Genomic DNA, 27,500 nt, shown 5'->3' on the forward strand with positions numbered 1-27,500 from the left:
ATTCGAACCCGGGTCTCTCACACCAAAGGCATGTGTCTTTTCCACTGCACCATCAACACCCTTTTTAATAACAAGAAATACCCAAAAACCCTTTCATACCAAAAGTGTAATTAATAAGCCTCAGGCTCTTCCTTTCAATTTTTCGTAACATGGAAAGGTGTTTACTGAATAAATAAGAAAACAAAGACTTGTGCTACTTTTTTTTTCTTGTAAATTTAAAAGCAATGCATTACTTAAAGTAATGGTTACCCCAACATTGTTGCACTCAAGAATGTCAATTGCACATTGATCCTTTAGTCTCACCTGTGATGTTGGAGAGTGCCAAGGAGTCCATCGAGTCTCTGATGTTCTGCTCTGCTTGCTTCAGTTCATCTGTGATGCACTCCAGTGAGTCATTAAACCACTGTTTATCTTCATGCTTAAAGCTGGCTCCATGCTCCAAATCGAGCTCCTGGAGCTTCTGCTGCTTGCAGGTCCAGGGTGGCTTCCGTACGCAGAGTCACCTAGTCCATCCTGGGACTGTGCCCAGTACATGTCTGCCTTGTATTTTTTACTGGCCAGGATTGCCATTCCACCACTGCCTGGCATCCTTGACTCCATCTTTTTTTTACCCTCAGAATCGGCCGTCCAGAGGTCAGTCGGCCTGGTGTCGTCCGGCTGCTGGAACATCCCATGTTCACCAAACTTGAGGAGGAGCTGGGTCATGTAGTCCTCGTGCTCAGCCCATTCCTCATGGTCCTCAGGTGCTTCCTGCTCCTCCCTGTTCCTCCAGAAGTGGTTATCTGCGAAGCTTAGCTGTGACAGCTTGTTGGACAAGGTGTCATCGGCGTTCCCTGAGAGTCCGGGGAACTTGTAGTTGCCTGCGGGCGAAAAGAGAAGAGACTGTCGACACTGGTCTGCAGAGCGACTGCTTTTGCCCATCTTCACGCTGCGCCGTGATTCCCGAGATCTTGCGGATTGGAAAGCTGAATCTGAAGAATCTGAAGCATGGACGTCCTCCCCAAGGCTGCAGGCCTTGGAACAGTAGATCCTGCCTTCTTTGGGTAGAAAGGGACACCCAAGCAAGGAGCCCTTGCACTGAGCGCAGCTAAAACAAGCATCTGTGGCGTGCCAATGAAGGCCATCATACGTCATTTGGGCATGGTCCACTCCTAGAAGAAAAAAACAGGAGTTAAAGGTCAGCTTCTCAAAGGCGAAAGCGTAACATGGTTTGTGGTAAATGACGTCGAGACATCAGAGAGAGACATTTGGGCTTACCGATGTGTTCACCGCAGGCCTCACAATACTCCGCGTACAGAGACTCGAAGCAACCGCAGCAGTAGGGCCGACCATCCTTCATGATGTACCGCTGACCACCCAGGATGGTCTCGCATTCAAAGCAGGAAAAGTGCTTCATATGCCAGTGACGACCCTCTGCTTCCGTGCACTCATCCGCAAAAATTATCTGAAAGGACAAAAACAGCAACAAATGAGTGATTTCACTTTTACTTCACCACACATATCTTAATTCAAATGTATACTTTAAAGCATATACGTTAAAGTCAGAAGAACACAGACTGCAGGAAAGCAGGTTTGACTAATCAGTGGTCTGGCGCTTGCATGTTAGACTCTAAAAACACCTCTGCTCGTTTGCAAAAAGTGTATGCACAATGATTCATTCTGTGATTAGTTTTTGGATGATTCATTTCCCACTTTGAGTCGAGGTTGTGGTGTGCGAAATACAGTTTATCTTCTGCGAAGTGTTGTTTTAACAATGTGCGAACTGACATTATCGAGTAACATTAAATAAAAGTTAAAGTTAGCATTAAGTGGCATACATTTGAGAAACAACGTTGCCTCAGTTTTACCAACCAAAATAATTCCAAACAAAGATCACAGCAATGTTTTGCGTCTCTGACCAACACACAGGATGGTGTTTCCTTATTGAATGAATCAGCTTTTTGAACTAATCGTTTGAATAAATGATTCAGTGACTCACTCAATAACAGTAAAATGCTTTGTTCCTGACTGAATCTGCTGTTTGAACTAATCATTTGAATCTCAATGACTCACTCACTCATCTATTTGTTCATATTTTAAATGTCAGTATTCAACGTTTATAAACCAACTATTATTTTTGCATTTGTAACTGCATGTTAAATGCATCCCCTCTGAGCTACATTAAACTGTGTAAATACATCCAAATGCCACTTCAGATGCAGATTCTAAAATGTTTTCATATGTTGCAATGAAAGAGACTAAGCACTGGAGGAAGTGCCTCTTATGCCTACCCAAAGATTAAAGAAACTAAATAATAATGAGCATGGCCTTTGGAAAACAAAACTCACCTCATCACAAGAGGAACAGCGTGGCTTTAGTAATTCAGCATGATGCCGTCCACAATGGACCTTGCCATCTTGGTAGAAGTAAATGAGATCAACCAGGAGCTCATTACAGGTGGAACATGTGAAGCACGCTGGGTGCCAACACTGACTAGGTCCTGCCCGTGAAGCAAACACCACCATCTCCCCTCCACTGACGTTCTCTCCACACTGAGGAGGCAAAATGTTTAAGCAATCAGCACCAAACAGTCACTTGCTAGAGCACGAGACTCTTGGTTCAAACACCTACGTGTTCACACGCCGCATGAAGCATCGTCCTTGGCAGCAGTTTCAGAGTTCCTCGCCCGAGGGCCTCTTTCTTTCTCTGCACGCTAAACATGTGAAGCTCCTTCTTCTCTTCTTCGCTGAGAGACTGGCAGTATCGCACCTGAGGGAGACATTTAAAACGTGTTTGCTGTCAAACTATTCAGAAAGAAGCCCTCGCGGACCACATGCAGGTTTTTTAAACAAGGAAGAAAAGCATCGATGGAGAACTAGAGAAAGTATTGAGGGAGTTGGACAAATACAAATGCGTGAAATGTGATCCAATAAATCAGACTGCACTGCAACAAAAGTAAAAAATTATCTTAGCTAGGCCTATTGGTTGCATAACAGTGTTAGTTTAGCAAACCTTTTATGCTAATTCCCCACTGATTCAAAGGGCAAAAAGGAACACTCTTGATTTAAAGGAAAACATTAAGTCATAAGCAATGCACGTTTGAGCTGAGACGCCACAGTGCTACAGATAACAATAAAATTGCATGTTATGTGACCAAAATCAATGCCAGATCGAATCTCCCCAAGCAGCATTATACAATCTTCCCCTCAAAAGTCCTCATTGTACACACACACCACAGAGATACGAAGTGACAAAGCCTCTTTCTGTGATGGCAAGGAATGTGGTGAAGCTCTAAACCCCGTGAAGCTAAAAAAACACACACACCACGTTTCAGCTAAATGGCTATTTGAGGGGGTTTTGAATGTGATGCGTGGGCATTTTGGACTGCAGCGATGCTGGGGAACAATAGGGGCTTTCATGGCTGCTTGATGAAGCTCCTGCTTTCCATTGTTTCTATAAACTCAACCTCATTGTCATGAGGAGGGAGCTGGTTACAGGAGCTGTTTGATGCGGTATTTCTCCCCGGGGCTGTTTCACATAAGGGACTTTGTCCTCAGGTAGACAGGAGAAGTACAGCTGGACCTGGAGGCGAGATGGAGACAGATCGGGTCAGTCAGAGTATGTGCAAAGTCCAAAAGGAAGCTACCAACAATGAACTAGACAACAATGAACAAATCTTTTTGAACCGTTTTCTATTTGAATATATTTTAAGATTCAATTTATTCTTGTGATTTCAAAGCCGAATAATTAAAAGCTGAACAATAATTGCTTTTTTTTAGCCGTAATATTAGAATGATTTCTGTAGGATCATGTGACTGGAGTAATGATGCTAAAAAAAAATCAGCTTTGAAATCACAAGAATAAATGACATTTTAAAATACATTCCAATAGAAATTACTTCTTTTAAATGGTAAAAATATTTAAAAAGTGTCACTTATTTTGATGTACTCCAGATCAAATAAATGCAGGCTTGCTGAGCAGAAGAGTAGTGTATCTATCACAAGTGAACTGATCAGTTTTTGTTGTGCGTCATGAAAGGCGTATCAGGTGCACCAATCAGATTTTTTTTGGCACGTCATTCCTGTGTATCTGTCAACAAAACCCTGAGGACTAAGTTGACCCTTGAGACTTGAGACACCAGTTTGGGCTTTTTACTGTACTCTATTGTGCTTCTTTGACACTGTGACCTATGCCTTATGAGTGAGCTCTCTTTATGAGCACTGGTCGTAACAGCCCCCAGATAAATAGCTGGACTGAGCCTGTCTTTTCCTGCATAAAGAGTGTCGAGTCAGTCTACTGGAATGCCATTTAGACCTGTTGAAGAGTGGCACCATAAATCACCCTCATATTACCTCTGGTACTGAGCCTTAGGCCCTTGAACAACGCTATTCTTGAGTGTTTGTGTTCTTCCCAACAATAATCACCTATAATATGCAGGGCAATCCACAGAACGGCTGCCATAAAGGCATTACAGTTGACTCTTGCATTTAACACAAAAGCTGCACTGGGATTTTATGGGTCTCCAAATCGCTTTAGACCTTTTCCCTCACCCGTCACTTCAGATTTTATTCAGGGGTGCTCTCGAGGGCAGCCGGGGGGGGGGAAGTGTGGGACATCGGCTGGAAACGGCGCGCCTCCAGCCACGAGAGGACCGCCTTTGTGGCCAGTGGCAGGAAAAAAGTTTGTCTGTTAGCGAGCCGCTTTTCCTCATCGTTTCAAGCCCTTTTGTCTGGCAGCTTGAGATAATGACTTGCAGATTTTCCATGAAGTAGTTTGTAAATAAAAGCAGCATTTCCTGTTCCCAAATGCCTGTGGGGTGCTTCCTTCACAGTGTTTAGCTGTGTCTGCAAAAATGCAGTCGGTCCTCTAAATCTTAGTGACTATGACAAGCTCTGCTGACAAAATGATTGGCTAACATTTTGGAATTTTAATAAAGATCACATCTGGTGCATTTATTGTATAACAACTTACACATCACATGTTGAACTGCATGTTACTATTCAGTCCTTCCCTAACACTGAAGACATTGCTGTTAATGGACTGCAGTTTTCCCCATCGAACAATGTCAAAATCAATACATTTTTTCTAAAGATGTTGCCATTTTGGGTTTAGACTGCCTCTGTTTTCTAACCCAAATGTGTTGTTCTGACGTAAAAGCAATGAGGTAAGCAATGAGGTAAGTTCTCGGTTAAATGGGATCTGTGCTGGCAATTTTCAAAAACAAATTATTTTTAGTTTCACATTCTTCATTTGAAAGGCCTTCAAAATGATGTATGATTTGTCGGAATTGGACATAAAATGACTGCGCTACAGCGCTTTGAAAATCAATGGAGTCACTTTTGAGAAGAATCAAGTTCGTATTCTGAAGGGTTTCAAAGTAAAATCAGCTAGCAACCTTACAGCTAGCATTCAAGTAAGAAACACAAATAATCACATTAAAATCCCTTGTATTTACTACAAATAAACTGATTATTAAAACTACAAAAGCAGTTCAATCAAGACCAGCCAGTGATTTCCTCTTATGTTAACATTTATGAGATGGCCTATATATTAATGCCTACTGCAATGCATTCTAGACTGTCATGAACCCATAGAGACGGTTTACCTGCTCTGGTCGAAGCCCCGGCGGCACCCATGCGTATTCCTCCAAGGCGCAGCCAGAGTCGTCATCCGAGGTGGAGCTGCGCTGGAAGCCGAACGCGAGCTTGTTGACCTTCGGCTCCATGTCGAGCGGCCTGATGGCGCCGTGGAACCCTCCGGAATTCATCAGAAAGTCGTCCTAGAGAGGAAACAGTGTGTCATGGATCACAAAACCACATGATAAAACGCCTCGTAAGATGCATTGTATTGGGATGAGAACAGAAAGGCAAATGGAATAAAGCAGCATCCTAAACATTAACGACAGTAACGGTGACTTCCAGCCTGGGGTGGAGGCCTGTTAAATAGATTCTGCTCATAAAACGATGGCAGTTTTATTATTACTGCTATTGTGCAGAGTTTTGCCGTGATGTGGTCGGACATTCCCTTCAAACTACAACCATCCTAACTCTTTTACAGTCTATTTACTTTAATGCATTTTCCTGACTCATCATCACCGTGGAAGCTTTCTGGTATTTTCCATGTCCTTCTACTGGGACGCTCTTCTGGTTAAGTTAAGCACTAATGCACGCCATATATGACTTTCCCCAACAACAGTTTACTTCAGACTGAAATTTCTCAAGACACGTTCTTCCCCGTCCCTCCTTTGAAGTCCATTCAGGACACAAAGCACAACAAAGCCATATGGTAATGCTTTGAAACCATGTCTTTCTTCAAGCCCCTGTGCTGTTTGTTGAGGACGGTGTTTTAGAACCTGCCACACCGGATCACGTCCTGCTGAGTGACGTATCATCTGACGCTTTGATCTCTGGAGCTGCTGCTTTTGGAATGAAAACAGGTGAGACGGATGGACTGAACATGCTGACAGGTGTTAGTTCCTCGTGTACAGCAATTTGGACTGGTTTGAGAAGATAAATCCAGATAGGTTCATCAACAACGAAAGAGGGTGAATCTAACAGAATCAAATCATGTATCACACCAATGAAATGAGTAGATCTTATTTATTTCCCAATGCTGTAAGAATTATGAAAAATGGAAAATGTGCTTACTTTTTTTTTTTAATGAAACTAATGCCACATTGTGGTAAATATCTAAAACTGGCTTAATTATAAAAAAAAAAAATACTGCATCTACTCGAGAGATAATTAATCTTCCATGTTATGACTATCCAACCAGATCAGAAGTAGAAAGAGTAATGCATCAGTAAAATCCCTCAAAACCGATTCACCGTAGTAACATTTTCACAAAAACACACATTATAAGAAGGCTCAACTATACATTAAAGCTGGGCAAGTCTATTGCATTGCAATTAAATTGATATTGTATTCGTGCCAATTGAGTTTTCGGAGCAAATGCAAGCATGCCAGACCCCTCATGATGGGGGACAACTGAAATGACCCCACATGGTTGTCTGATCAGGTCTGAAATTCACTTCAGTTGAATTCTGTTGAAATCATACAGACAAAATAACCTTTTACAAGGCTCTTGTAAGAGACTCCTCAATCATTAACCTGGTTTTCCAATTTTGGCTCAAGATATATATTCCCTGCCATGCTACAAGTCTTCCCAAAACCCACTAGGACATGGTATTTTCTTCAGAGGAAGTCACTGATAGAGGAAAGGAGCTCAAAGTGGCAACACCCATTCTGCTAAACAGTCTCCTTAAGTATGCTAATTTCTGTCTTAGATGCCATCAGCATCATTTCCTGAGCCCCCAGATCTAATCAACATCCCAAGTGAAGAGAAACCGCATTGAAAATAAACAGTTATTTTACGATTGAGTGGTTCTGAGTGAATCGCAGGGACCTCGGGGAAACCAAGGCAGTTCCTGTCTGCGCCACTCGCCCTGGAAAAGCCCTCCAGCTCAGAGTGTTTAACAGCCTGCTCTCTTGTAGAGCTGCTTGTTAACATGACTTTGGAGGTCTGAGATGCATATCTGTTAGATCCACCCACGGGAGGCCTGAATGGCCCTCAATAGGAGGTAGATGGGTGGAGGCTGAGTTGCCTGGGGAGGGGATGGACCCCGGTTATCACACTGTGTAACTGCTAGCAACTTATATGGTAATGGACCCTCAGCATAGCAAAGAACCATCCGACTTCTAGGGAATTAATGCATTTCAAGCACCTTTATTCTTTACTTTAAATTCTGCAATACTTCACAAGGCTAATGAAAATCATACGACTGTTCAACACAATGCAAATGCACGCTCCAACAGAATAACTTGCATGTGTGTTGCAAGGATTCCCAGTGAAGACATAACAGATTTAATCTTGAATAGCTCATTTCCACAACTTTAGAGCAACTGTGAAGTTGCAGTTCTCCTAGAAATAGCATGTGTTAAACCACGTTCAATTACTGTAAGCGTAGTATTAGCTATGCCAACAGAATCAAGTTTTCAGAGACAGTAAATGAGACCATAATCTGACACAACTATCCCATTTTTCTCAGCTAAATTATTCAGAATGACACTCATTATAGGTACATTAAAAATGATGTGGTTAATGAGATGATTATGAATGGTGTGCATGTAAAAACAATAGGCCCAGTAAATGTGGAAACGTTCATATTTGGCAGATCCTCTGGCACTGATGCCACTCCATTAGTCCGGCCCGTCAGGACTTGTTTGATTTGGCACGATCCAGATCTGAGCCAGTGCTGGAATTCTGTCTTCGGTTTAATGTTAAGAACAGCAGAACTGGCAGATGATGTGAGCGATTCCTGCGCTCCACGAATGAGGAGTTTCTCTCCACGGCTGTTGTGCCAGTAATAAAACTTCAATCCAACAAATACATGTTTCTCATGACATGTCACTTCCAAAAAACATTTGAATACAAAAGCATCTTTGAATCTTCTCAAACAAACAAGTACAAAACTACAGCAAACTAAAACGTAAGCTAGAAATAAAACCCTTAGATGGGCAATTAATTAAACGTTTTTTTGTTTTTTGTTTTACTAGTGGCCAATAAATCACAGATAGGTATAGTGGAGCCAAACAATACTGATATATTAGAAATTATGCTATTTAATGGTGGCAAATGAGACGTATGTAAAATATGTATTAAATTAAAGCACCATTTCACCTTTAAAATATTTAGATTTCTCAATTTATTGGAAAGCATTGACCACTTTGGTTAATTAACCAAACAAACATGGATATCAGTCCAATTACCAATTATAGAAACTAATGAATAGTTTTTGCCCCCCAAAAGTCATACAACTGCTATATCAAAAACATATTTTTGAACATATTTCCAATTAAAATGCTCTAATCATACAAGAAAAAAAATCTTAAAATGGGACAAAATCAAAGTGGATGTTTTACTGAAAGCGCCATCAGAGAATACTAGATGGTAGAAACAGGAAGGATGGCAGTGTTGACTCATTTTTGAGCATTTGGGTGATCCTCCCAAACTTTTGGCCAAACTTTGAAGAACTGGAGTGTTATTCCAAGACCAAATGGTTTCTAGGCTTGTCCCAACAGACTGAAGACCACCTGCGTTCTGACCCGCTGGAGCCAGATGACTAGAAGCGTCTGATATTTACCCACAACACACCTCTCTGACACCTTTTTCTTTTCAACAGACCATGCAGAGTTTGAGCTGCCCCTACAGTTAGACCTAGATCTGAGAAGTTTACAAAAGCTTCCAAATATAACTAGAAGAAGTAGGACGTGGCACAGCAAAATATAGGTTAAATGATTCGCTCCTAAACCCCTGTAGGAAAGACTTTCAATGCGATATACAAAAGGAAAAACCCAACAGTGACCTTACCTTCACGCTCAGCAACGTCTTCAACCTATTCAATGCTTTCCAAATTAAACAGTGTTCACCAAAAGTCCCGTAGATCCTTGACTACATGTTTACAGTGTGAGCCTCATCCCCTTTAAATCCAAAGCAGACGGCGTCTCGTAATTCTCATGCAGGACGTGTACAGTAGAGTGTTTGGAGAGCAACTCCAGCAGATGTCTCTTCCATTTACTGGAGTCCTGTGGAGCCACTCCCCCAACAACTGAAGCTCGGCCCTCAGCGTGGGCCCTGGACCCTCTAAACCAAACCCCCTTCACTACAAACACAGAACAGCAGTGGTCAAGTTTCACAAGTTGAGCAACTCATCTTGTTTTCTTATTAAGTGTGAAAACACCCAACAAATCACTCATGTTCTTTCTTATACATGCAAATGTCATGTCAATGTTATCAGGATCTGGTCTTATAGAGTTTAGAATTGAACATGTTATTTGCCGTTTGTTGAAAGGGTTAAAAAAAGGAAAAATGGTAAATAATTAACATTTAACATTTTCTTTTTCTATATTTTTGTCTAGTTTCCCAGTACAACTTTCTAAACATTTTAAATCAAGTTGCATAAAATAAATAAATACGTACATACATACATACATACATACATACATGTGAACTAATTGTTACAATAGAATAAAATATTTGCTAGTTTATTTTTGTGACCCCAGATATTAAATCTGGAAAATGAGACTTCAAAAAAATCATTTTGATGTAAAAAGCATATTTCGTTTTTATTTTATTTTAAATCAACTGAAAAGAAAATATAGTAAGCAGAAAAAATCTTTTCTCATTGTATACTAAAAATCTCCATTTTATTTTGTCATTTGGCTCTTTAAGAAAAAACACGTTTAAATCACGAATACGTGTTCATAAACTGATTTTATCTACAGTGGCCCTTTATGCATTAATACGGTTTCAGTCATACATCACTCTTTCCCTTCTCAAGACAACAAAGATGTCATCGGGTCCAGACCACAACACCCGAAAGACTCCACATGGTACCTTACAGAGTGTTTATCATGCAAATCAAAAAAGGCCATCCCTATCAGAGCCAATCCACTTCCATACCATTGTTTTGATGTTAGTATGTGCACCATTTGGGGAAATACACTCTTTGGGAGGCTAGTCCAAACTAGAAATGCTAGAACTGTTCAACAGTTGCCAATCCACAAGGAGACCAAGGCTTTTCCTTCATACATGTGACAGAAAAACAAACCTACAGGAGTTCTTTGAATGAACACATCTGAAAGATTATGATGAGTGCAGAATGGAAATGAATTCTCGCTTTGTGAGCGCTGTACGGTCAGCTGCCCAAGTACTGACCCCACGAACCTCAGGGTCCTGCCTAGAGAGACAGTTTACCTCATTTTCCTTCATTTCCTGTGGAATGTGCTAAAGGTGAAGACCTTCCTGTTGTTTAAACAAACAACGAGGACGACGAGGACGAGGCCTTGGTTTCCTGAATGAGGGATGCTTGAGGAAGTTATGAAACTGGATTCTTCTACCCAGGGTGGGCTTTGTTGTTACCTCAAACGGCGAGGTACAAACCAACAACTTTGTGTTCATGAAATGAAAACTTCCCTTGGGGTTCGCGAAAAGTGTCGGATTCAACAGCTCGGCTAATTGGCCAATGATGTTGGCTCCCATTGTTGAACCAAACAGGGCAACAACTGTACCTTAAATCCATCTTAATTGTCTTTTTTCCCCAAAACCAAATCTAACCTACCAATATAGGATGCTTATAACAGATCCAGAATGCCCACTAAGCCTTTTACGACTGTTGGCCTGAATAAAAGGGCTGGTAATGGCATGGTGCTCATGGAGTTTTTTGGAGGACAACGCCATTGTTGCGTTCAAGGCCACAGAGGTGCAAACACAGCAGGAGCCGGTCCAAAGCACAGCCCTTTGTATTAGAGAAACAAAGAGGAAGAGGGAACTCGTACCCCCTCGTATCAGCGGCTCGCCGAAAGATAAACAAACCCTCTGACTTACTGAGAGGCTTTTCATGCATCTGAAACGCTGCGGCACGTACTAAAAACAGCATTTAAATCCCACAGTGTCAGACTGTAGATGGAAAAGAAACAGCTTTGGGGTCAAAATGGATTATAACTGGTACTTTAAAAGAAGCTAACAACTATATTTTTGGTTCTCTATACAAATTCACAGCTTGAGAAACTGGAAAAAGTCACTTTAACCACACTGTGTTTCATGCAGGTCTCAAACGTGTCCCTGGAGCACATAACCAGTCTGAAGTCTCTGGGCTATATTTGCAGCAATAGACAATAATTCATTGTATGAGTCAAAATTATAAATGTTTCTATTATGCCAAAAATCATTAAGATATTAAGTAAAGATTATGTTCCATGAAGATGTTTAAATTTACTAATATAAATATATCAAAACTTCATTTCTGATTATTAATATGCATTGCTAAGAACTTCATCTGAACAACTTTAAAGATGATTTTCTCCAAATTTAGATTTTTTTGCTCCCTCAGATTTTCTAATAGTTGTATCTCAGACAAATATTGTCCTCCGAACAAACCACACATCAATGGAGAGATCATTTATTCAGCTTTCAGATGATGCATAAATCTCAATTTCACAAAATTGACCTTTAAGACTGCTTTTGTGCTCCAGGGTCACAAATAATCATTGCAACGGTTTTGGTTCATTAAAAATACTGAGTGAAAAGGTCAACTTTTCCAGTGAAATGGTTTAAATATAGTGTAATATTTATGCATTTTCTTCTAAAATGGCTTTTTTCCCACTCAGAATTGTCATAAATCCAACCAAAAAGTTAATAAAGATCTGCTAAAAAAAGCTATTTTGTTGTGTGGCACTTCAAGCACTATTGAGCAAGAAAGCGACTGATAAATGAGCTGTAGTGAGTCGAGTCCCAGGTCACTGACGGATGTGAATGAAGTCATTTATACAAACTCCTGAGCCAAAAATACCAAAGTCTTCCCGAAACCCTAGAGAAGAGCCCTTCACATGAGAACTCTATCTGTCCTGGTTTTCAGGACGCCCCTGAAAATAGACCAATCCATCACACTTCTTTCACAGTTCAGGGTTGAACAAGGATTCCTGTGGAATATAAAACAGGCCAAGTCACACATCCCTGACCCGGGAGCCTTTCTGAGCACAAGAGGGGTCGTAAATCTGATGGTCACAGCACCTCACACCTGGCTCCAGCCTCTCGGGCTGTAAAACAGAAAGGCCACTTTGACCCGGCGTGACCGGACACACTCACACTGAAGAGAGTCGCTTTAACACCAGCTCCAGGACGCTTGTAGGACTCAGAACGACTGACCCATATTTGACAGCGTCCTAAATTCAGACTCTTTATGTGGGCTAATTATCACATGGACGACTGTGTTCATGTAGAAGACCATTAAACGACTACATATAGACATATAATACTGCCACTGAAGCAGGGATATTAAAATACTTGCCTTTTGGACTTCGACGTTACTTCAATTAATAAAACATTTAGTCCTTAAGACTGAATAAGATATTTGTAACAGAAAACACAGAGTGAGAAAATGTCTGCGCTCAGTAAAAATGATTTAATATTTAGTTATTTGATTGAAATTTGGTTTTTCACTCAGAGTTGCAATAAAAACAACCAATAAACCAATATAAACTGTAGGGGTTACATCTACAACAAGATAAAAACAAGATTTCTCCAATGAGAAAATGATTTTAAATCTTAGATATTTGAAACGGAAAACCAGAAAGAAATACTGTTTATATTCATAAATACTTTAATATTATTCAGTTATTTTTTCTGAAATGTTTCCCAAAGTAAAAAAAAAAAAAAAAATGCAGAAAATAAGTCAAATACTTGTTCAGAAATTAATTGTAAAAATTTTCATAAATACTAATATTAAGACATTTGTTTTGAAATGGCATGTCATTCAGAACGGACATAAATTCAACCAAAAAGCCAATACAGACTGGATAAAAAAACATTTGGATTACAAATATTACACACATTTTGTGTTAATATAAACAAAACTATTAAACATAATGTGATGCATATTTTTTTTTTGTGACACAAATGAAACGGGTCAGATTCGGCACTCAAAATAAAGAAATAATTTTGAATAAAAGCATGCCAATTAAATGTATTCATGTAAAAAGTATGAAAATTGGTTAATTTATGTCTAGCGATAGAACAAGCAGTTTTCAATGGGTTTAAATTAATGATAATGTAAAAAACTGGATTTATTGATGATAAACATAAACTCTGGCCAGTTTCTTTTCTGTATGACTGAGAAATATGCATCACATTAGGTTTATGAGTTTATGTTAAAACTGTCCAATCCAAATAAATATGAATTCGATATACCAGCTCACATTTAAGCCTAGATAATTTAACGCGTGTTGGGATACAACATAATAAACGCTGTGGATCTTGAGGTCAGGCTGTGTGTATTGGCTCTAGATATCCCAGCATGCCTTGGGGGGCTGGTCTCTGAGGGTCAGACTGGTGCGATGGACCTGAGTTTGGCTATTTATGACCGTTAGCAGCTATTGTTGCAGATAGACCTCAGTTGTGTCCACTCCTTATCATAAAAGTGAGGCTGTTCTGGGACTTTAATGACCTGCCAATGGCTGTTATCAGAACACAGGCCTAACAAAGGAACAGCCATAAAGAACAATAAAGTGCTGTTATCCTACTGTAAAAAGCAATGGCCACGGTCCTAAAGAATAGCGAGAGGTCAACTCTGCAGCCTGATATTGACTTAGAGAGATTATCACTGTCAAACGCCCACAGATCCCTTCATTTAGTGCAGAATCAAGCTAAACTCAATCCTAATGATACCAAAAGTCATCTCTGGTCGACCACCATCTCGCTAAGACTTATTCAATTTAAGCTTCAAGTCAACTACTGAAAAAGGCCTGTTTTGTTGATATAAATGAATGTACATTTGTAATAAAAAAAAGTGACGTTAAAACCACCTTTATTATTTATTGATTAACTTTTTTTCAGTGTTCTATGAATGCAGGGTTTTTAATTGTTAAATAAATCCAAAAATAATTGTATTACTTCAAATTGAAACTAAATATTAAGTGAAAAAAAAAACATACTTATTTCAGCCATTTGGCAAATAAATATTTATATTTTTAAATTACATAAAGCTATACAGACATTAAAAAACAAATAAAAAGTAAAAGAAAAATATATAGAGAGAGAAATATATATAAAAAAATTACAGAAACAAGTAATAAACATTTTACTACAAATATAAAAAATTATATAATATTAACAAAAACTATACAGACATTTAAAAACTGTATAAATATATTTTAAAAAACAAAGGCTAATAAAAATGACAAAAATATACGATATAAAAAAACTAAAGTACTTAACCTTTTACTTAAATTATATTTAAAATCTCTGAATAATTAAAAAAATAAATATCAACTTATTTAAAAAAAAAAATTTTTTATTATAAAAATGACAAACTATAAAGAAATAAAAAAACTATAAAACTAAAAAACTATATGGAACTATAAAAAAACTATGTACATAGAAATATAAAAAAACAAAAATAACAAAAACACGTGAAAAGTTCAGAACTTGTTATTAGCATTATAAAAATTAAAAAATATCTATTAAAAAAGCTGTACTAGTGTCTCAATTATACTGAAATAACACTGACTCCAGTTCAGCCAAAGTCTTAAACCGTAATAACCAAGTAATACTTGAGATGAAACTTGACTTTGGAGTTCAGGAGATGTTTGATCTCCTAAAAACAGATCATTAATGTTGGCTCTCGTTTTGGTGTCTAGTGAAGGGTTAACTCTCCAGACGTCACATCTGCGGCGCTCGAGCAGCACCCCGGGGTGTTACGAGCAGGAAGCTGCTTTATAGAGGCCACTCGAAGCACACAATGAGCGTCTGCACACACACACACACACACACACACACACACGCGGTCAGAGAGGTCGAGAGGGGTTTGTGCTGACAGTTTAGTGACAATGTAACAGTTTACATACACAACAAAGACAGTGACTTACACACAATCCTACTGCGAGAGCAAACTGACATTCACACTCAACCATTAAAGAAAACCTGCAGGTTATTTCACCCAGGAATATATTACAATATAAATAACATATATTAAAACATAAAAAGTATTTATACAGCTTGGTACTACAGTAATGAGAATCGATCTGAAAACAATCAGCAAAAATATCAGATGGATCCCAGTTATGAGAACTTTGGTGATTAACTGCTGAATATAAAGTCATTTTGCTGTGAAATGTGACCTGGACGTGTTGTTTTCATGAGGTTCACCAGTAAATGAGCACAAGACACACTCACTGAGTGATATGAGCGTCACCCAAAAGAGTGTTTGAGTTCTCCATCACACACACTGAACAGAGCACATGAACCGCTGACACACACTTCATCGGGCAGCGTTCACATCATTAAGAGAAGCAGGGAAGTTAAAGAGGCCCTGAAACCTCCCAGAATCCCTTCTGAACTCTCCCTCAGGTACGGCCCAAATTACCCACAATCCCCCTCAAACCCACCGTCGGCTTCATTGAACGGGGCTTGTAATGGATTTGACCCAAAGCGGCGACACACACGGACTGACCGTGGCAATGGAGGTGTGACAGCCTGTGACCTTTGACCTCTGGTCCAATAGTGGCCTTTTAGAGGCAGCTTTCATTGCCCTCATGTGCCTTTGAGTTATATTTCACTTTACTGAGCCTAAAGGTCAGCCGTTCCCAACCTTTTGATCCAAACTCAAGGGTGATACATCAGAAACAGAGTTATTATAGTGAACTAAAACCATTTCATAGTTAAAATATATTTAAAAACTAGGCTTATTTTATATTAGCTTTTGTCTAAAGTAACTAAAGCTGAAATAAAAATGAATAATAACTATATAGACGTATAAAAAAAAACACACAATGAAAATGAAAAAAACTTGAACTCCAATTAAAATACAAAATACAGAATAAAAATAAATCTAAATATCAATAAGAACTATAATAGCATCTCATTGGTACTAAAATAACACTGATCGGAAAGTGTTTAAATAGAACGACAAATTATATTAATATATTAACATATGATTAAATCATATTGTTTTAGACAAATAGGCCAAATATCTGTTCTTTCTTAACAGTCATTATTTGGATAAAGCATCTTCTAAATGCATATGTAAAATATAAAAACAGGCAAGCTAAAAAATAAATAATATAAATTGCTAAATAAACTCTGATTATTTACTTTATTGCTTATGGTTTAATATCACTGTAGGGTGCCTTCTGACGTCCTGTACATAACTCATTTGCCTTGAAAGTAGGGTTGGACGATTAATCGAAAAGTAATCAAAACCGAAAATCGCCGGTTCAACAAACACTGCTCATTAAATTCATAAAAATAAATCATATATTGTAAAACATGTTGTTAAATAAGAGGTAACTAAGTTTGAGTGTATTGATCATTTGGTAATAAAAACTATAACGTCTGTCCATGTCCCTTGAATTGTCCACCGTGTTATATTGGGGAACCGCTCCTTTAAGAATTTTATTTGATTTTTTTCACATTTTAAGGCAAACAAATAACCCTGTTTAGGAAAGGGACACCATACCTTTCAGGAGATATAATTAGCATCTTAATTTTGCAATGGAACGTATTTAATATATGTCTATGACAATCTGTTCACAAAACAATACATAAATAATGACTTACATGTTCACAGGCTTTAGAAACACGGCAAAAGAACAAGCATATGTGGAATGATTTAGCATTGAATCTAATATCCTAAAGCTCAACAGCGTGTGTGTGTGTGTGTGTGTGTGTGTGTGTGTGTGTGTGCACATCTGGTTTTCTGCTGTCCCAATGTTTTCTTTCAGCCTTGAGCAGGAAGACAGTGTGAGTCTTCCAAACAAACTCCTGCGCTTTGATCACCTCCGTCTGCTGTCTGTCTGCACACACACACACACACACACACACACGGTCTCACTGTCCTCACTGTGTCACTCTGTCAATATTGACCCACCTGTAGCGTGACCTTTGACCTCACCTCACCACATCCTCCATCAAACACACAGTCAGGAAGCACATACAGTATGAACACACACCGCTGAACAGAATAACTCTCCACATATAGTAGTCAAACCAAGCGGCCTGTTAGATATTTCCCATGATTCATGCTGGCAAGGAGGCCTAGAGATCCACATCCGCTGCATCACGAGGCACACACGGTGAAAGAGAAGCCAGCCTGCTGTAATCTGACCAGAATAATGTGTAGCATGTGTCGCCGCGGCCAAATATAATCAGTCTGTGCTAATGAGGCCTGAACACACATCTGACTTCTCACCGCAAGCAAGTCGAGGGTTAAATCACTCGCTACTACAGCAGACCTTGATTTCTCACAGCTGATTAAAATCAACATGAAATGCATTTTATTTACATAATCGGCCATATTTCCAAGAGAAACAGGATATTCAGCAGCATCACACTATAAACGTGTTTTAGTTGCACTCCTCTTCACAGATTTATAGAAAGGAAGCATTGCATCAGAGTCATGTTTTTTTATCATCTGAAACATGCTACGATTACATCACTTGCTCACCAATGGAAGTGAATGGGTGCCGTCAGAATGAGAGTCTGATAAAAACATCACAATAATCCACAGCACTCCAGTCCATCAGTGAACATCTGGAGAAGACAAAACCTGAAACACATCCAGCATTAAGATGATTTTAACTCAAACACATAGAGTCTATAATCCAGAATAACACTTCCTCCAGTGAAGACGTGTTCTGGTCTGAATCAGGAGAGAAATCTGCACAGATCAAGCAGTTAACTTGTGGATTATTGTGATGTTTTTATCACCTGTTTGGACTTTCATTCTGACGGCACCCATTCACTTCCATTGCTGAGCAAGTGATGTAATCGTAGCATGTTTCAGATGATAAAAAACATGACTTCCATAAAACACAGTAAATCAGTTTTGATCTCATGCTGACTTTAAACTAATAGTTTGTCTTAAATGGCTTGACAGCTGTTTTTTAAGCACTTTAACCCTTTAAGACCTGGGGGTAAAACAGGTCACTTTCATGTTTTATTTATTTGACAGTAAAACTAACAGAATGTGCTATTTTGCAAGTGCAAGGCAAAACATTTTCAGAAAACAAATGGCTTTGAAATCATTTAAGTCTTTGACCATTGATGTTGTTTGGTGAGTTTGTAGACAGAATTATATATATAATTAAGAGGCTATTTTTGCTCATACACACACACACACACACATGCATGCATATGCTTATGCACACATACATCACTAATACAAAAAAAGCATGCAGATTACAGACAATCCATGCTTTGTTTGTATATCTACATAAACAGGCTGACGGGAAACTAGATGCACAAGCCTCATGATGAACCAACTAAAAGATCGAAAAGAAACAAATAATGCACATAAACTCATGAAGTCAACATTAATAACGAAAACATGATTCTGATTAACCCCATTGAGTTTCTGTTTCCACCATTACAGACACACCTCGCCCTCATATTCCCTCCGGCCCTGATGTTGGTCTCATAAATCCCCGCTCTGACACGTCTGTTCGTGAAAGACGCTGTTATTCTTCCTCCAGGAGCTCAGGCAGTCGACTCTATAAAAGCGTTTGACATGAACGCAGAGCTGTGATTCGTTTCGCTGGACACAAGCAGCGCTCTGTGCTCCAGACGTTAAATCAACACACACTGGCACGAGGACTTCACTCTCCAGTCTTCTGGCCGACTGCCACACACACTCACAGTGAACGCTCCATCTGTTTACAAGAGCGGCCTGTAATCTCACGCCAAACACACACATTAACACCATCAGAGCAGAGAGAGAGCATCACACACATCTCCTGCAGGACTGGAAACATCCCAGCCATCCCGAGCCTGGTGCACGCTCACTTGAGAAGAAAACTGATATCACTAACCATTCTGTATCAGGAGGCAGAAAAAACTAAACATTTCTATTAGAGAAAAAAGAAATCTCAGCCTTTCTGAATCTGATCAAACATCCCTCTAAAATGACTTAAACTGATTAACTAAACTAATTATAATGCAAATAATTAAATGTTAGAGTTCCAGAAGTTTGTGGAGCCATTTCAGCATTTAACCAATGAATTGACAAATAATAAATACACATTTTGATTTTGACAAACACCAAAATGGATGTAATAATAAATGTTTATAATTGTAAGACTATTATTTTTCTTGAGCTTTCCAGGTTTTCTTTACTTGTTTTAACTGGTTTTGTTTTAATTTAAAGCACATTAAGCCATTAAAAGTTTTGTCCACATTAATATTCAAAGTCTGTCTAAAATAATTTGTAATTTAAATAATTACATTTCAGAATTCCAAAAGTTTTAGAAGCTTTTTCAAGGTTTAACCAATATTGACAATGGATGAATGGAGAATTCTTTTTCTTAAATAAAATAAAATAAAATAAAATAAAATAAAATAAAATAAAATAAAATAAAATAAAATTAAATTAAAAATAGCCATAGAGGGAGCAAATAAAAAAATAGAAATATTTATTTATTTATTTTGGTTATTTTAGATTAATTTTAATTTAATTTTAAGCCTGGAAACAATTATTTTAGGATCACAGGAAGTTTTGTTCACAACTAAATTCAAAGCCTGCCTAAAATCATTCAGAATGATATTCATACAAATAAAAAAACAACCATTTTATTCATATCCATGACTTTTCAAGGTCTAGAAATCACACTTTCCTCATATTTCCAGGTTTCCCAACAATCCTGGTTCTTGTCTTGTTTTTCCTCATTTTCAGTTGAATCGTGTTAAATCACTGGAAGTCTACTGGACATGGTTGAAACCAAACAGAATTTATCCAAGAAGACAAGAAGAAAAGCCTCACTAAAGGTGCATTAAATCAAGGCTTATTCATCCTTGACTTGAGTCGGTCAGTAAAAGCACAGGTCTGCACACCACCACTAGAGAGCGCCACCATCTCAAGCACTTCAAGTGTTAAAGACCACTCACTGACCAGTAGTTATGTCAAGCACACATCAATGCCATGAAGCAGGTCTGTCAGTTTCTCCTGAAGGCTCTTGGGCATCGTCTCGCTCTCACTTGAGCCTGGTGTTGGTGAATGTGTCTCCACATGGAAACTGAGTCCTGTTGACATGTGCGCTCTCCTGTGGGGCCGATCTCTGCCAGCTGGCACCAGAGCAAACGGCTTCATGACTGCTGTCACAGACATCAGTGAAGATAAACTCCTACTGTACCACGCAGAATCTGATTTCAACTTCCCTTCTGGCTCAAACTGCGCTAAAACGGATCGAATAAACAGAGCTCACGGAAAAAACACACTTTTCCAGTCCAAAGCTTCTGGCCAACCGTTCTTCACTGGAACAGAAAATAAAGAGAATCTGAAGATTCTTCACGCGGCACAAATATCCATGTCTTCAGAAGTCGTGTGATGGATTTACACGAGGAACAAACCCAAATTTAAGCTATTTTGCATTGACATTCATAAACCACTGCAAAAGCAATTATTTACATGCAAAGAAGCGGCTATCTAGTTGCTACAAAACCACAAAAGTTGCTTAACAGTCTTCAGAAGTCATATGATGGAACAAACCCAGAATCAAGTTCAGAATCAAAAAAATGGCGTGCCTTTGATGTCAAACGCCAATGAATCTCAAAGATTTCAGAGAAGCAGGTGAGAAAATGGACTTTTGGTCTGTTTTTCATGCACAAATATCATGATATAACAAAATATCGCTTATGGATGACTGTTTTGATGGTCATGGCCACTATAAACCTTTGTTGGTTCCCAAAAAGAACCTTTCAGCAAACAGTTCTGAAAAGAACCATTATTTTTCCTAAAGAATCTTCTTCCACTATTAAAAGGCTTCTATACAACGGAAAGTTCCATGAATCTTCAAAGATCTTCATCAATCCATCAATCCCAGCACTCAATAAAAATACCAGATAGGAGTTTTCACCATGAGGCCATGGAAAAACCAATTTTGGTTCATCAAAACACCTTTCAAACAACAGTTCGTAGAAGATCCATGTTTTTCTTAGTTTAACATTTTTTTTTAATAATCTAAAGAACCATTTCCACTATAAAGAGAGACTTTTGTGCACTTAATGGCTCTTCATGGAACCACTGATGCCAATGAAGAAGCTTTCTTTTTAAGAGCGTCTGTAAAAAGCCAGTGATACCGATCAGTGACGTGAAGTGAAAAGCATGAGGAGCAGCCCTTGAGGAACTTCATGGAAAAACTCTGCAGATTAACATCAAACCCTTCTGGTTAAGCTGGAGATGGAAGATAACCCGCAGTTTTCTGGGTTCAGAGCAGTTGTCACTGAAGTGACAGGCACAGCTGGGTCCAAACAAACTCTTGGACACACATGCAAGACATGCTTTAGTACACAGTGTCTCTAGCCCTTTCTTAACGAGTGACCTGGATAGCGAGTTTAGAAATAGAGCAGAAGCTCTCGGGACACTTCTCCTTTCTCCACATAATAACTCAAGCTTCACGAGTCTCGAATCAGGAATCCCACAAAAGAGCAAAAGATTTAACCACTATATATATATCCGTCAGTCTTTCACACACTTATCAGCCGCCACGCATCAGAACTTACCCTAATCTCTCGACCCAAAAAATGCCCTCTCCAGCACAGATGGTGTTTATTAGCAGAGCAGATCCGGGTTTGCGCTCATTAGCGTCGGTCACTGCTGCTCCGGAGCTGTACCCCGCATATCACAGCTCAAACACACACACAGATGAGTGGCACTGAGTGTGTTTGTGTGTGAGGAAGTGTGTCGGGGAGGTTTGGGTCCCTCCTGCGCGCAATCACACCGCTGCGCGTCCGCGTGCGTCACGTGAGAGGCGCGCACACACGCGCGCTACACTCTATGAAAATATCATTTTTCCATCCCTAGCCTTTACAGAACTATTACACTTGAAAAACACTTTAGGGATGCGACTTCTTTATATTTTAAATATATGTTTTTAACATTATAATAAAGCACTGTTCCTCTTTACATGACTGTGGGGACGAGCAGTTTTATGATGCTTAATTAATTAAAAGACAAACATTGCTGTCACAAGAAGGTGTAATTGTTCATACAATTATGTGTTTATAACTATCAAATATATTATATAAATTACATTTTAAAAAGAAAATGCTGTATAAATATTGTGAAATATATGATGAAATGAGTGCAAGCTTAACAAATATCATTTATTTTGAAATAAAATCACACTGATGGCCATAAGTCCACTGTCTATTTCAGTTATCAGAAATGATGATTTCATATAAAGCATTCAGCTGAACTCACTGCTGTGATCTTCTTTATTGTTAGGGAATTGTACAAAACTAGAATACACATGGATTTAACTACTTACTTTAGTGAGTAGACCATGACTGACAACATGTGGTTCGATACCATGCAGCGTATATTTTTTTTTAAATGTATTTTTCATGAAAAATGTCACTGCTGTCACTTTCCTTATGCACAATTTTTTTAGTGAGTTATGAGCTACTTTTAGTCTTAAAGCATTGGTTAAGTGAACCATCTTCAGCTTGTCAAACACACGCTTCAGTCCATCGTAAACATCAGATCAGACATTAATATGTTGAGTTAGGTCCACAGCTCAGTGTGTTTTGGAAATGTGAGTTATTCCTGCGTCTCTCCTGCAGTGGATCAGCAGGGTTTCTTCAAGGCGTTGTGCTCACAGATATCATATCTCAGACCTGGTTTACCGCGGTCAGCGTGCCTGAAGACATGCTAAACCATTAGCCCCAAACCTGCCCGTCACACTCGCTCTTATCTACCCCTTATCTGCGCTTTATCTGCCCCAATATTTATGGCCGAGGCTCGTAAAAATGCTTTCAGCAACATGATGGAGTTGTAGACTAGCAATGGCCTCCACTTACACTGCTTTCTAATGGACTTTCCTTGTACTGTGTAATTTATCCTCTGATTTATGGGCTTCTGTGGCGGGAGAGGGACTAGTAACAAATTTATACATGAACCACATCATAACACACCAATGTTTTGTGTGCTGTCATCCATTGGATATTTCAGATGATCATTCCCACCATAAGCAGAACATATTTAGAGCCAAAAAACCTAAAATCAAAATTTATTGCGCAGATGTTGCTTTTTCAGAGCGTATCATGGCAGAGCATCAACTTTATCTGAGATGTTTCACCAGAATGGCTTCGGTGATTCAGAAGCAGACACCAATGAGAGAATTATTATTACTACTTTGCAAACTTTGTTTGTATAAGTAAACATGATTATTATTAACATACAAATCATTTAAATTACATTTCAAATGCAAAAACATATATTTTACTTATCATTACTCTTACTACAGTAAGAATCAAAGGTTATGCCTTCTTTCTGGGCGGAGTTATGCAAATTTCCCACACAGTGACATAGACGTGTGGGGGCGTGTTTAAATGAGGAGTTTGAGTGGATGAGTCTTAACTTTGATAAAGAATATCTCTATGGATTTGAGACTTCAGTCTTTGCAACTTTAGGGATTTTATCTATTCACAAACAGCTTGTTACACTCCAAAGAGAAAGGAAAACTTAAAAGTGCATCATATGACCCTGTTAGAGAGCTCTTCTCTGTAAATGTGCATTATAAAGTGCTCTGCTGTCCGAACACAGAACGTTCTCCTGACATTAGTTTAACGTTCCATTGGTGCTGTTTTTGGGGAACCAATTCTTAACATTCTTAGAATCGTTTTTTGGAACCTGAATGAACATTGTACTCATAGGAACTAAAACAAAATGTTCTCCAAACGTTCTCTAAACCTAAACCTGAACCTTGTAGGTTTTAATGTTAGAATAATTCGTTTTCCGACTGGGTTAGGATTAGCATGGATTAGCATCGAGACTGTCGAGCACATCTTCACTAATGACACACAGACCTGTGAAAGCGTGAGCGAGGACTTCCTCCTCCCTGTCCTCATGACGTGTGGACCGAGCGTTTAATCCTTAAACAAGATTGAGAGCTCAGGCCGTCTCCCGCAGGCTAAGCGCTCCAACAAACTCTGCTAATTAGGCAAAGATGCGGTTTTGCTGTGGACCACTTCCGAACGTCCCAGCGGAGAACCAGCACAAGTTCTTAATCTCCTGCCGGGATTCTCCTCCTCCTCCCTCTCTGGGTGGATTTTGCTCTTTGAATGGAAATCTAAAGCAGTTTTCCCCCTTTTTTATCCATTCTAATAATTAATTGAGAGGTTTCCGGTGTGAAACAGGCTCTTGGTTCAAGGACAATAGCATTCAGATCTTCCACAATGAGTCTCTGCCCTGCGTTTGTACGTTTGTACATTCTTGTTTTTTTCCAAGAAAATTACTTTATTTGCCATTTTATGCCAAGCAAAATAATATTTTATGTATTAAATGTGATTTTACGATGTTAGTCCACATAAAAAGAGAAAATAATCAAATGAGGTGACGGATCTTACATTTTTATGATTGGAAGTTTGATATTTGTTAAACCATTTTTCAATAACATTTCATGCAGTAATATCTTTATTTGGCTGTTTATCAGTACTGTGATATATATACGACTCCATGTAAACTTCACTTATTATTTTTGTCTTTTTTCAACAAAACATCTAAACATTTTAAATCAAGATCATTTTATTTTACAAACACTTGTTCCTAGAACAAATTGGGAAAATGAGTTTTTGCTTAAAGCAACTATCTGCCAATGCATGGGGTCAGAGAAATAAACTTGTTTTGACTTTGATTTAAGTTAGTTTTTCTATCACAATATTCAGATATTTGTTCCTTGCTTTAAGCGTAAACTCACTTACTTTTTTTGCATCTCAAGTAAATGTATCTTGATTTAAGAACGCTTAGATATGCCTACTGTAAAACAAGTCAAAAATAGCGAGGAAGAAAATCATTTAAAGCAGTGTTAATAAATCATTTGATGAAATCCCCTAAATAAAACTGGAAAATATTTGCTTAAAGCTCACTTTGATTTAGTGAAGCCTGGCAGAGAAACAAGGCCTCACTCAACTGGGGTCATTAAATAAACCACTCAGTAGATTTGATGTAATTGACCACTGGAATAGAGCGATCCTGCTGCGCTGCGTTTGCTCAGGAAATCTGGAGAATAAACAAAGGCAGGAAGACAAACAAACAGAAGGAAGGATCGAACCCATGCTCCAGTCACCTGGCTTCAGTCCACCATCAAACATCAGCCAATCAGAGCTCAAAACCCCAGCCTGAGAGACCTGGACGTGTGTCTGATCAAACTGTGTGTATTACTAAAGCAAACACTACTTTAGCTTTACTGCATCAATCTCTTCAAGCTTTAATTCAGTGTTAGCTCATTAACTGCTGTGTTTCAGACTGTGTCTTGCCTCAAGATTTTCTCTGGTGTTAGTCTCAAGTTCTGACGTTTTCCCAGAATTCAGCATTGGTATTTTTCGCAATTCTGACTTTTTCTCCAAATTATGCATTTTCAGCATGCAATTCTGATTCATGTTCCCTCCAGAATTCTGTTTGCATCCCACAATTCTGACTTTCCCCCCAGATTTCAGCATTTGCAACTCAGAGATATAACCCCCCCCCCCCCCCCCCCCCCAGAAATGCATATCAGAATTCTGACTTTTTCCCATGAATCCTTTTTGCATCCCGCGATTCTGACTTTTCCCCCAGAATTCTGTTCTTGCATATCATAACCCCCCCCCAACACACACACACACACACACCGACACATAACTCTGTTAACTTCTCTCAGCTCTGACCTTTTCCCAGAGTTCAACATTTGCATCTTATAATTCTATTTTTTCTCCCCAGAATTCTGCATTTGCATATCGGAATTCTGACTTTATTCTCAGAATTCTGCATTTGCATTCCACAACTCAGACTTCCCCCCCCAGAATTCTGAATTTAGATCCTTCAATTCTCTCGGAATTCTAACTTTTCTCATCTTCCCCCCTCAGAATTCTCTTGTAACTCTGCAACAGAATTTTAAAAGTGAAAACTGGAGGATGTAAACCTTGTTTCTGTGTTTTTTCTTCTCACAATTCTGACTTTTCCCATAAGTATGCGTTTACATTAATAATTCCGATTTATTTCTTAGAATTAATTCTTAGATCCATATTCCATGGCAGAAACGTTTCCATAGGTTAGGATCCATCTCAGAAAAACATGTCTGGGTCACATTTCAAAATGAAATCAAAAATCTATTTAAAATCAATCAATCTAAAGAAAAAAACAAAACTTTTTTTTTTTTTTTGCATTTGAAAAACAATCCTATTGTTCTACCCTTTCAGTGTTTAGCATTCTGCCATTATCATTATTTCATGAGCTTTAGAGTTAGAAATAAGTCTAAACCAAACCTTGACCTCTTGACAGCAGTTATATAACAATATTTCTACTAGGATCATCCACAGCCTTGTCTGGTCCTCAGTCAATTCTCCTTGAGGCTCGAGAGCGTCAGAAATCTGTCAGAACAATGATGGCAAACAGTGAAATACAAACATCAAGTGCAGGTAAAGGTCAATCTTTAAATGCAGTTATTATTCTCTTGATTATTATTTAAGAATGTTATGATATTATACTGGAAAACAGGACTAAAATACACTAAAACTACCTTTGGTTAGAAACTGAAGACACACAGTTGTTGTTGTTTTTGACCTGAACTGTTTCTGACCTTTCGAGATGTTACGTATAATCAGGTGGAGCACGTGAAACACTGGACGTTCCTCTGTGATTTTGGAGGCTGGACTGAATGTTGTCCTGAAGCTCCAGGTGAGTGCCTCTGGATTCTGCTGGACACATTTCCACAATCGCTGGAGTTGTTCTGGCAGCGTTCAGCATTCCCTGCTTTGATCCTGAAGTCTCTCAGATTCCTGACGTGTGGAGAGTGATTCACAGCCGGAGGGGGATCCATCCAGACGACACAATACTCCCCCTGTGCTTCTGCGTCAGACTCCAGCCGTCTGAATCAGTCAACACGAGCGCTCCAGAGCTCAGTTACTGGAGGAAAACTCAAGCCTGGCTCGGTTCTGATGTCTTCCAGTTACAACTTCTAAAAATACTTATCAACATGATTGCATATGATACAATTATT

The 27,500-nt window shown here is 38.8% G+C and overlaps 1 protein-coding gene across 1 annotated transcript; it reads right to left on the reverse strand.

Annotated features, from left to right (window-relative positions):
* Positions 1-303: 303 nt before the first annotated feature.
* LOC113084029 (prickle-like protein 1) lies at positions 304-27,420 on the reverse strand (the record flags this gene model as incomplete). Its single annotated transcript, XM_026254761.1, is given in 11 exon segments — positions 304-462; positions 465-1,151; positions 1,258-1,444; positions 2,328-2,531; positions 2,611-2,748; positions 3,446-3,472; positions 3,474-3,512; positions 3,514-3,561; positions 5,585-5,758; positions 26,767-26,871; positions 27,081-27,420. Coding segments are annotated over 10 exon segments (1,711 nt in total), but the record flags the coding sequence as incomplete, so codon positions are not given.
* Between the last annotated feature and the right edge of the window lie 80 nt (positions 27,421-27,500).

The sequence above is a fragment of the Carassius auratus genome, unplaced genomic scaffold (assembly GCF_003368295.1).
Source record: "Carassius auratus strain Wakin unplaced genomic scaffold, ASM336829v1 scaf_tig00039608, whole genome shotgun sequence".
Lineage (NCBI taxonomy): Eukaryota > Metazoa > Chordata > Actinopteri > Cypriniformes > Cyprinidae > Carassius > Carassius auratus.